Genomic DNA, 11,624 nt, shown 5'->3' on the forward strand with positions numbered 1-11,624 from the left:
CACCACCCTCCAGCTCTCTCTCTCTCTCTCACACACACACACACACACACACACACACACACACACACACACACACACACACACACACACACACACACACAGACACAGGCTTTTGTTTTTATCTGCAGGATTTTTGACTTGACCCCTGTGGCTGTGAAGTGATTTCCAGAATGTATGGTGGTCAATGATGGTGGTGGGTGAACAGCTGTAGGAGGGGCTTTGTCAGATAAGGATGGCATTAGGTAAAGCCATTAGTGTCCTGTGGATTATTGTAATCCAGCCTCTCTATCACGGCTGGCTCGGTTGCTCAGTGTACAGTCAGTGTCGTCTGGTTTGGAGCAGGTTGGAAGATGGCTCTCTACGTGCAGCGTTCCCTGCTGGCCCTGCTTCTTCTGGGAGCTAACGGTACGATTTCAGTCTTTACACTCGTTTTACCTTGTGCTGCTGTTGAGTTGTGAACACATAATCTGTGTGATATAGAATTGTAACATCAGAAAACCTCTGAAACTCTGACAAACTGACCTTGAAATCCTGTCAAAAGACAAACTGATTCATAACCGAGATGTTGACAGTATATCATATTCCCTCAGTAATCCTTGAGATTATTATTCAGGGTTTTCTTCAGTGACACCGTACTTGATTCTCTGTCTGTGTTGTGTTTATTTACCTTTTCGTAATGTGGTTAAATTGACAGATTAATGCACAGATTTTGTTTGATAGAGTGGGTGATTAATGTGTCTTTTTTTTCTCCTCTGTGCTTTCTGTCCATTTGCCTGAACAGTGTTCATCAGCACTCACGCTCAAGAGGTACTGTACGAAGAAACCTCCGAAAAATGTCGGAGATGAGGTGTCTGCATAAAATCCAGTTCAGTTTTTTCAGTTCAGTTTTTTAGATCAGCCACACCTCTCTCCAGTGGCCATTGATCAATGTCAAATAATTTTCATTGAAAAAAGCACTGGGAATCTGCTGAGATGAGATATTAGAAGGTTCAGTCTCTGCTGCATCATTGTCTTTTCAGTCATTCATGAAATTATGCTTTTCAAATTATTTATTTGCAAACCATTTTTTAAAATCATGGCATTTATATTTTGGGGATTTCTGCTGACACTACATTGGATTGCATGTATTAAATACTCTTTGTGTGTGTTTATATGAGGCGGGAGTGTCTGAGGCGTGGACCAGCAGGTCTTGCAAATGTGATTGTGAAGGAGGAGAAGCCCCGACTGAGTTTTCCTCCATTGGGACCGGCTCTTCCATGGTGCGAGGAGTGGACTGCATGCCAGGTAACAACTGTCCCCTCTAAAGGAAACCACTTTTTTGTGTGCCAGTTACCTGTAACTTTCTTAAAGTACACACGTTCATTAGTGAAAGATGAATGGTTTTCATTTATTGCACTTAAATCTCAAACTGATGTTTTGTGGATTTCACATCACATTTTTACTGCACACTGAGCATGGATTTTCTCATTTCTCTAATGAGGCCCCTCTTTGACCTACTAATTAAGTGACTTTTGTTGATTAGATAATAATTCAATCATAACAGTACTGGTAACAAGGACTAAATTGTCTTAAATTCAGATAATGAACATGCAAAGCTGTGAGCTGACTGAGAGAGTGGACAAGGACATGAATCATATGCTGTATGTCCGACTGTTTAATCTGCTGGAAATCTAGTATACAACGCAGTACGTCTGCCACTAGCGATAGCTTTTTTCATTATCAATTACTCTGCCGAATGTTTTGTTTATAACATCCAGAGAAAGTAAATTTACTAAAAATATATTCACCTCACAAATATTCACATTTGAGAGGCTGAAACCTCCAATTGTTTGCAAATAATTGACTATCAAAACAGTTGCCCGTTAAATTCCTGTGAATTGACTAATTAATTAATCAAAGAATCATTAAGGATCTACAATACAGATAGATATAGATTTGTAATATGTGTGTGTGTGTGTGTGTGTGTATGTGTGACAGAGACAGAGAGAAGTGGAATCTTTATATGTACATGCATGACAGCATTAGACTCCAGATTTGACGCCACAGGGTGGACATGCTCCACTGGACATCCTCAGAGAAGATGTTGCAGATGGAGCAATGAAAAGACCTTCGCCAAGGCTGCACAGCCCTCTAAATGTACTGTTTAAAAAATAGAAAATGTGGTTTACATCTGGATCTTAATCTGCATCAAAACACACACAAAATAGACAAACATGTGATCCATGCGGCGGATTGTTTTCATTGATTCTTGAGCTTGGATACAGCAGTTGACAAAATAATGACGTTTTTGATCATATCGCATCATATGGCAGCCTCGTTGGGCCTGAGATATAAAGATCATACTTGAATCCTATCAGGCTTGAAGAGAAGAGAAAGGCAGAACTGATGTACAGTGAAAGGGTTTTCCTCAGGGTATCAATGTGTGTCAACTGAGCCACAAATCACATGGCAATGGGTGACGGAGAAAGAAATGTTCAGATCACGGGGCTCGTGTAATCGCACAATCACAGAAACCAGTAATTGCAGTACCACGACATGGACGTGGTGATGATAAATGATATGTGAGACGGACTTTCCTACACGGCCTCACACCTAATTCCACCTCAATCTATCGTGTCTCACCTCTGTTTTCTCATTAATTCAGCCATCGGAATCTGTTTTATTCTACTATTGAAATACATTAGGGAGGGCTATAGAGTGACTCGCATTGCTGTTATGTAAACACTTATCTCCTGACTCACACAGACACTGCTGCTGCTGCTGCTGTATGCATTGTAATACTGGGATTAGACAGGATGTGACCCTCTGCTTAAGCCAGTAGTAAACAGAAGCGCAGCAGGTTTCTGTTCCACGTATCAACAGCTGATGTTATTTCTGAAACTTAAGTAGGGGAAAAAAAACCTCACTCGTGCAGCTCTCTCATCTCTCCCATTCATGTATTTATAATGTGTATTTGCAAAGTCAACAAAGGACTTGCTCTCCTGTGTTTTTAGTGGAAGTGAGAGGGCAGATTGACAGATCAAAACATGGGAGCAACGTGGAGCTAAAGCTGTGGAGAGTAGAACATGGCCATCTGTCCGCCTGCTGCCCTAATGGACATCGCTGATCTCTCACTGTGAAGAATTAAACAGCAGGCTTTTAGCATGGGACATACTGGGTCTGCTAACAGTGGGGGCTTTGGGAGCGGGAGGATGTGAGGATGGAGAGATGGAGAATTAAGCACCTAAAGGCTTATAGTGATGATCATTTGCTGGTTACATTTCCGTTTGTGTTCTCCTCTGTTGGGGTGGCGAACTTGAAATCCATGTAGCCAGGGGGTCTTTGAAAGCAATGCTATTAACTGGAAAAAACAAAAGAGATTTACATTAAGACTTCTGATTTAGAACTGTGTCTCTGATCCTCCTGCAGAATGTCCGTACCACAAGCCTCTGGGCTTTGAGGCCGGATCGGTGAGTCCAGACCAGATCACCTGCTCCAATGAGGACCAGTACACCGGCTGGTTCTCCTCATGGCTCCCGGGCAAGGCCCGGCTCAACAGCCAGGGCTTCGGGTAGGTACAAGCCAACATGTAGACTTTTCTAGACTTTTCTGTCCTCAAAATTTTTTTAGTTATGTAGTTATAGCTGCATGCGTTTTTTAATCACTGAAGATTGCCAAAACCTATATTTGTTCTAATTTAAACTCGCAAATTGTTTTTGCCAAAGATGATGTTTTTGTCGACTGTTCTTACCCTAATAAACACATGTCTGGACACTTTCCATCTGTGAGTAACAGTATTAGAAAAAAAATGCAGTCAAAGAGAGAGATGTTACCCATCTATCATTATGCAAGATGCACTTGGTAAGGTTGACATTCCAATATGCTCTTGCTTAAAAACATTACAACATAAACAAGACTGCAGAAACTGTAGACAGAGGAGCTGTTATGCTCAATGTAAAAGGCTCTGATCTGCTTTAGTCCCCCCCCCCTCCTATTCTATTATGAAACCACACAACACAAGTGGGATTTGTGTTATGCACTGGGCCGGAAACTGAATCTCAATCCTGGATATTTTATTGTCACGTTTTACTTGTTGCTGCCTGCAGTCATGTCCAGGTGTACTTCAAGGGTCCGTGTAACACTTATCAGTTCAATTTTCTAAGCACAAACGGACATTTGGAAAAACAGAAAAATGGGTTCAAATTATTCATTTTTTTCCGCCTTGACAAATTAAAAAAACTACAACTTTAAACTATTTTTCCAATTTTCAGTTTTTATTCAGAGGATCAGAAATTTTGAAAATTAACAAATTGCGTCTGGGCTCCAATTATTCAATACTGCAATGATATTCTCTCTCTCGTTCCACCTAGTTACCAACGATTGGTTGGCTATTATCGTGGGTGTGTCTGGATGTGTTTAGGGCATTCAGGAAGACTCGGGGCAGTCATGTCGACGCTGGATAATTACTAGAATATAATTCGGAATCTTGTTGAGAATTTAGGTTATACTTGCGGGCAAGTGCAAAATTTCTTACAGACGAACTTCGGACTGAACGGGGGGGCAAGCATCTCGTCATTATACAAGTTTTGCACAAAGCTCAACATACACAGGCTTGATTATGCAAGACTAGGAAGGGAAGGGACACATCAACTTGTTGCGTCTGCGGCAGCCTCAAGTGGTCCTGTGTATGGGCGGAGGATGATCGGTGAACGCTGAATGTTTTTGGATATTCGACTTCCAACCAAGGGGGTAAGCCTCTCCCCAGAACGCGTAGCTCCTATGGCGCCATTTTGATGCTACCAAGCCATCACCTCCCATTAGCATTCCATTGACTTCCATTCATTTTGGTGCCACTTTGACAGCGAATAACTTTACATCTGAAGCGTTTAAAGACTCTATTTGTCCATTGTTTATTTCTAAAAAAACATGACAATGTATAAAAGGCTCCATTACCTTGTATCTCACGTTATGGCTCCGTAGCAGACGTTTTTGTAAAAATAGGCTAACGATTGTGTCATAACCACGCGACTTACTGTTACATGGTAGAGAAATTACCATATAGTACAGGAGAAGCTCGCAGACAGTTTCGACTTACATTAGCTGTTTAAGTTTAATTACTAATGTTAACTAGCATTTTAGTTAGCAATAATTAGCCTGTGCCCATGTTATCTCCTTACATATACCTACGCTCTCCGTCTCTGCAAGATTCGGAATGATTGAGATTTCTCTTGGCACAGCTACCAGAAGACTTCCAACTTTCAGACAGGTTGCTCACGTCACATCTACGTCTTCGAGTTCAGTTGGAGGCTGCGCAGTAATGCTCAGCCATCACCGGAAAAGTGCTTCTAATATCCTTCACTGGTCTCCGTCCAGAGCAACGGGATCTGTTGGTCCAGTTTATATACTGTCTATGCTTCCAACACGTCGTCCATTCTCATTCTGTCTTTAGGTCTGGCTGCTGTGCTCGAGTGGGGGGCGGGGCAGGGCGTAGCTAGGCGGAACGAGGGAGAAAATATCATTGCAGTATTGAATAATTGGAGCCCATACACAATTTTGTAATTTTCTGAATTTCTGATCCTCTGAATGAAAACAGAAAATTGGAAAAACAGTTTAAAGATCCAATATTTTTATTTGTCAAGGCTGAAAAAAATGAAAAATTCAGTTTTTCCAAATGTCCGTTTGTGCTTAGAAAATTGAACTGATAAGTGTTACACGGACCTTCAAGACCCCATTACATCACTATTGGGTGTGGTCACAGGTGCTACCGAGCACACCTGTGACCACACCCACCCACACCTCTGCTGGGTGTGATCAGAGGTGAAAAAGGTTTGAAGCTTTCAACCAGAGAGTTTTTTTTTTAAGCCTGGTCTACAGTACATGAATACAAATTATTAGAGTAATTATAAGAAATAAAAGAAATTAACTATTTTTTTTTGCATTTACAGTATGTGGTATGCGCCTTAACCAGGCGACCCAGATTCTAGATCTCATTTGGTTGTTCTTTGCTCAGATATTTCCTGAAAGTACAGTTTCGGTATCACAACCAAAACATCTTTGTCACTGAAAACATGTGTCATGTCACAGTGAGAAAAGCACAGGTGTAAATAATACAATAATGATGGCCGAATGTCATTTAGTTGCTTAGTTTTCCGAGTCCTGGTGTTGTGCATGCTGACTCGCTGTCACACTGCCATGACTTACTGGGACCCCTAAATAGAACCGAGCCAACGAATAATTTTGTCAGTAACACCTGTGCTTTTTCCTACTATAACAAGTCAAAATGTCTGCAAAAAAGCCTCTAACCAGCTCTAGTTATGCATCTTTACATACATCTCTGTTATCTGCTCTAAGACGTGAGATCTTCAACTGGGGGTCTGTGACCCCTCGGGGGTCCTCAGAGTTAGTGCAGGGGGCCTGCCAAATTATTTAAAAACTATTTATTTTTTCAAAAACTTTAAATGTCTGAAAATGTACATTAATATGAATCCACCATATTAATAGCAAAGATGCATTTGCTTATTTGTAAAATAAAAGAAATATTTTTTATATATATATATATATATATATATATATATATATATATATATATATATATATATATATATATATATATATATATATATATATATAAGCTTACTATAGGTAGCCACTATGGTAGCTGTACAGTTAAGCTTTAAGATTCATTCATTCATTTATTTTCCTCCCCAGACCCAGTTTAAAATGCAACTCAGTTGTAGACACTATATGCAGTAGGGGGTTCCTACTCGGTCTCTCTTTCAGCTAAGGGGTCTCTGGCCTAAAAAACATTGAAGACCCCTGCTCCAAGAAAATATCAGCAAGTCAAACTGCACCATGTGTGCATGCGTTGTAAACCAGCCTAACTGCTGCATTACGTCCACTGTTTGTGTTCCTCCTGCAGGTGTGCCTGGCTGTCTAAGTTCCAGGACAGCAATCAGTGGATGCAGATCGACCTGAGGGAAGTGATGGTAGTGTCGGGGATCCTCACTCAGGGCCGCTGTGACGCTGATGAGTGGATCACCAAGTACAGCGTTCAGTACCGCACAGACGAAAAACTCAGCTGGATCTATTACAAAGACCAGACTGGAAACAACAGGGTCAGTTGAACCCAGTCAAAAACACTATAGAGTATAAGAGACGCAAACTAAATGTGAGGTAACATCTCTGTCACCACTGGTCTTATTTTGACCAAAGTTGATTGGCCTGTTGGGGATGTAACTAATTCAGTTCATATTTTAAACTTTTACAGGTTATTGCTTTTAAAAAAACAACAACTTTGTTACAAAAATGAAATCTGACCTGAAATCTGATGATCTGTTATCATCTTGTTAATAATGGCTCAAAGACATTAATATATTGGTGTCATAATATATTTTTTAAATTTAGATTTGAAATGTGTTCCTAGACAATGTGTTTGATTTTCGATGTTTCACCTACAATTACATTAATGTGTCGTAAATAAAATCTATTTTAGGTTTTGGCCTGTTGCTCTCTGAAAAAAACAATTGGAAGATGTTACCTTGACATTGAAATTGTGATTTTTCACTATTTTCTGATGTGTTATTGATTTAACAACTAATTGATAACTCAATAATGAAAATCATTGTTTGCTGCAGCCCTACATTATAATCATAATTGATATTATGCGTACTAACCGTAGTAACTTTTGAGTCAGTTTTAGTCAGTATAATGTATAAATGAATCCATCCTGACCTTTCACTCCCTCTCTCTCAGGTGTTTTACGGAAACTCTGACCGTTCCTCGTCTGTGCAGAACCTCCTGCGGCCGCCCATCGTGGCGCGCTACATCCGCATCCTCCCCCTTGGATGGCACACACGCATCGCTCTGCGTCTGGAGCTGCTGCTCTGCATGAACAAATGCACTTGAACCTTTCCTCCCCGCCATCCCCGAGGCCTTGTCCCAAAACCTTATCTACACCTAAATCGCCCCATCGTCAAAGTGTATCCACAGATTTGGCCCCCTCCAGCTACATGTATTAAACCACAAGTTGAAGACAAAAACATTCTGTTTTTAAAATACAAACAAACCAGTTTGACTAAAAATATTTGTTTGATGTGGTAAATGAGCTTCATTCACTGCACTCTCTGTTAAACCACTCTCACACACAGTTCTCAATAGATTGTTCCATTTGCAATGAAATGGCATAAATTCAAAGCAATAATTAGGGAGAGAGAGAGAGAGAGAGAGAGAGAGAGAGAGAGGCAGCGTTGCTATGGAGGTTGTATCCAATGGTCTGAGACAAGCTCTTCCAACACATTTGTGTCCTGTTAAATTCTGTCTGCTTCTCCTGATATGTAACAGTATAGAACAGGGACCTCTTAGTCAGTCTTTCCTTATTTGTGATATTCTACATGTTTCTTACTGTCAACAAATCCTATAAAAAGACCAAAACCAACAATAAATTGATCCTACCAACAAGTATTGTTTGTGTGACCAAAGCCATATATGTTATTTTTAATATATTTATTTTTATTACTCCCAAAAAATATTAAAAACACATCAATGAGCCACACAGTTGCATATATGTGACACATTCGTTCATTACAAAGAACATAGGCACTGTAGTTTATTTTGAGTCAATAACATATACACACGATCCTGCTGCTCTAAATACTCAATGGTTCAATGTGAAGAAATGTGTCACCAGCCCAGCAGAAAATAGTCCCCAACAAATGCACTATTTACTCCTGTTTGAGTAAATGTTGCTAAAAAACTACAGTGCCCAGCTGATTTAGAAAATCACTTAGCCTTTTTAAAAAGTATATAATTGTGACCACCTTTAAAAAATAAAATAAAAATCATCTTCACTTTGAACAAATGGTCTTAGTTCTGAGTGCCACAGACAGGATAGAGAAGCCAGAAAGTGTTGAGAAAATGACTAACGCTTTGTTGATTTTGGTATTTTCATGGTATTTTTTGATGATAAGAAATCATATATTATACGAATAATGCCAGACTTTTTCTTTAAATACGCCTGTGATTTCACTTCCTGTTTTCTCTTTTTTTGTTTGTAAACATGCATCATTTTTACCGGTATCAATCTTCAGTGCTATATAAAGATCAAGGAATGGAAAATTCACTAATGTTCAGATGTGGATTTGTATTGTGGTTTACTCCTGTTTTTTTCTGTAACATTTCAATTCAGTTTCCCATGGTGCTTTGGGGATATTGTTAGATCTCTAAACTATTTCCTTGATTAAATGAATACTTGTGTCATGTCCATTCTCATGTTGTGTCCGTCTCTGCTACAAAACAAACATATGAGCTGTTCAAAAATGTACAGTTGGCTTTTATTATGAGACCCTATCATTTTTAAAGTAGAATGGTCAGTATAGATACACTCTATGATTTCTATTTACACTCTGTAAAAAGTGGGAAACTGCCTAATGAAAAAAAGAACTGAGGATTTAGGAAACACATTCATATTTGTGGACAAAAATTCTTCTCATCTCAGTTGTCAGTGTGTGTGACTTGCTTGGGATTGAAGCCTCCATTTCCATCTGAAGTGTTGAGTCAGTGAGCTAATATAAGACTTCAGGGCACTGGCAAGGCAAGCTTTATCATCACTTTGTCGCAATAATGATATAAACAAACCCACATCAGCAGTCATTTACAATCATTAGCAATTAGGATTTTCAAAAATACACAACATGGATCACTTTTACTGGCCTTGGGTCATGTTCAAGGACATATTGAAAATAAAAAAAAGGTATTGCAGAGCGATGTCTTCATATTATATGTGGACACTTCTCTTGCTTTAATCACAGTCTCCTAATGGAAATCCTTCTCTGTGCTATATTTGGCTCTAATTTAACTAGCCACTAATTTGGCTAGTACACTGCATCAGTCAGAGTCTCTTTCTGGATGTTATTGCTTTCAATCAGCTGTGTAGTCAATTGGTTCATTCTTTTGCTTCTTTTATTTTTTGCTTCCGTTGTTTTTTTAAATCTTTCGACAGATGAAACAAAATACATGAATTCTCCAAAATTCGCTTTTTAGTCCACAGATGTCAAAGATGATTTTGCACAAATGCATCCGTCCTTCTTTCCTTTGTTCCCTCCTTCTGTGATACAAAAGTGTTTCTTCTTTACTTTAAGCTTTAAAGCCACAGAGGAAGGAGAAGGAATGAAGGGTCAAGGTAAGACTGGAAGAAACACTATGCAGATTTTTTGCCTAGGCCACTAATAGGGTTTTGTTCTATATATTGTTTTTAATTATACATAGGTCAGTAGACAACGTAAACAATTTTATGAATAACTTAGTTAAGTAAAATCATCCCTGATCATGATATAAGTTGTAATGCGAATACAGCAGAAAAACAAAATTCAGATTTACAAAAGGCATTTACAAAAACATTGAAAACACAAGCTTTTAAAATGCACACAGAATAATCTAAACACACATTAGAGGATAAGTATGGTGTTATTTCATATCTTTCAACAAATCCCATGAAAAAACAAAAACAACCCAAAACAGCCCTGTGTTAAAACAACAAGAGGCGTATTGTTTCAGGTAGCGGCGAGACTTTAAATAATGAATTTAATTGAATACTTTCTATTGAAAGTACAATTTCAATTTACACTCTGTTTGTTAAAAATCAACACACACACGCTCAGGACCTATTCATGCACAAATTGAGAGATGTCAGAGTGAGTGGGCTGTCAGTGCCTTGCTCAAGAGCACCTTGACAGTGCCTAGGAGGTGAACTGGCATCTTTCCAGCTACCAATCCAAACTCCATACTTTGTACGGGGACTTGAACCAGCAACCCAACCCAACCCAACCCAACCCAACTCCCTACCCCAAATATTGTAAAATTATAAATAGGATCCAGAGGGTCTGGTTTGAGTGAGAGATTAATGCATTTAAAAGCTTATTAGATGTTAAAACACTGCACAGCAGTTTATAATGAGACAGGATTTTACAACACTGGAATGTATCACTGTGGCAATTATTTTATCTATCGTCTAACAGTTGTCAGACAAACAGAAATACAGCTTTCACATTAGAGGCTACATGTAATCTAATACAGGTAATCTACCATCAAGGTGCAAAGTTGTTAAACCTTTTTTGCCTGCAATCATGCTTTTAGCCGGAGGCCCCTGCGTCTGCACTCCAAGTCTGTTTCTCAATACTTTCTGCCTTCCCAAGACTGATTAATACACACTTGGTTCCGTATAGTGAGCATTTACAGCAGCGGGATGGTGTATGTGTGATTGATTCTCAATAAACTACAGAGCCCATGTTCATTGTAATGAAGGAACATGTCACCCAGTACAACATAGTGGCTCACTAATTAATAGTTTATGGACAACAACTATGGCACAGAGCAGTAGGCTAGATTCGGTTTTGGATACACAGACAACACTTATTAGGTTTGATTCATTGTTGGTTTTGGTCTTTTCATGGGATTTGTCGACAATAAGAAAATATTAAGTTCCACCAGACTTAGCCTTTCAGATCTTAAAGGTTGTAGGTGAGGTATGCCTTTTTGCAGAATGCACTTCTTCTATCTTGCACACTTAGATGTTGTAATTGAGTTCGCCGCAACCAATGGCCGCCACGGTCTTGATGTACGTTACTTGCTGTTAAGGCTGTAGACAAAAC

At 39.2% G+C, this 11,624-nt stretch overlaps 1 protein-coding gene across 1 annotated transcript; it reads left to right on the forward strand.

The window, feature by feature from the left end:
* Positions 1-350: 350 nt before the first annotated feature.
* rs1a (retinoschisin 1a) lies at positions 351-7,884 on the forward strand. Its single transcript, XM_078257016.1, has 6 exons — positions 351-405; positions 782-807; positions 1,158-1,284; positions 3,409-3,550; positions 6,899-7,094; positions 7,732-7,884. The coding sequence occupies exons 1-6, from the start codon at positions 351-353 to the stop codon at positions 7,882-7,884; spliced, it is 699 nt and encodes a 232-aa protein (XP_078113142.1).
* Positions 7,885-11,624: the final 3,740 nt, after the last annotated feature.

This window comes from Sander vitreus, chromosome 1 (genome assembly GCF_031162955.1).
Source record: "Sander vitreus isolate 19-12246 chromosome 1, sanVit1, whole genome shotgun sequence".
Classification (NCBI taxonomy): Eukaryota; Metazoa; Chordata; class Actinopteri; order Perciformes; family Percidae; genus Sander; species Sander vitreus.

Excerpts from the sequence above, each read along its gene's own strand:
- rs1a (XM_078257016.1), top strand. The coding sequence starts at position 351 with ATGGCTCTCTACGTGCAGCGTTCCCTGCTGGCCCTGCTTCTTCTGGGA. Across the intron at positions 406-781 it reads GCTTCTTCTGGGAGCTAACG|TGTTCATCAGCACTCACGCT; the intron begins GTACGATTTCAG and ends TTGCCTGAACAG. Across the intron at positions 3,551-6,898 it reads CTCAACAGCCAGGGCTTCGG|GTGTGCCTGGCTGTCTAAGT; the intron begins GTAGGTACAAGC and ends TTCCTCCTGCAG.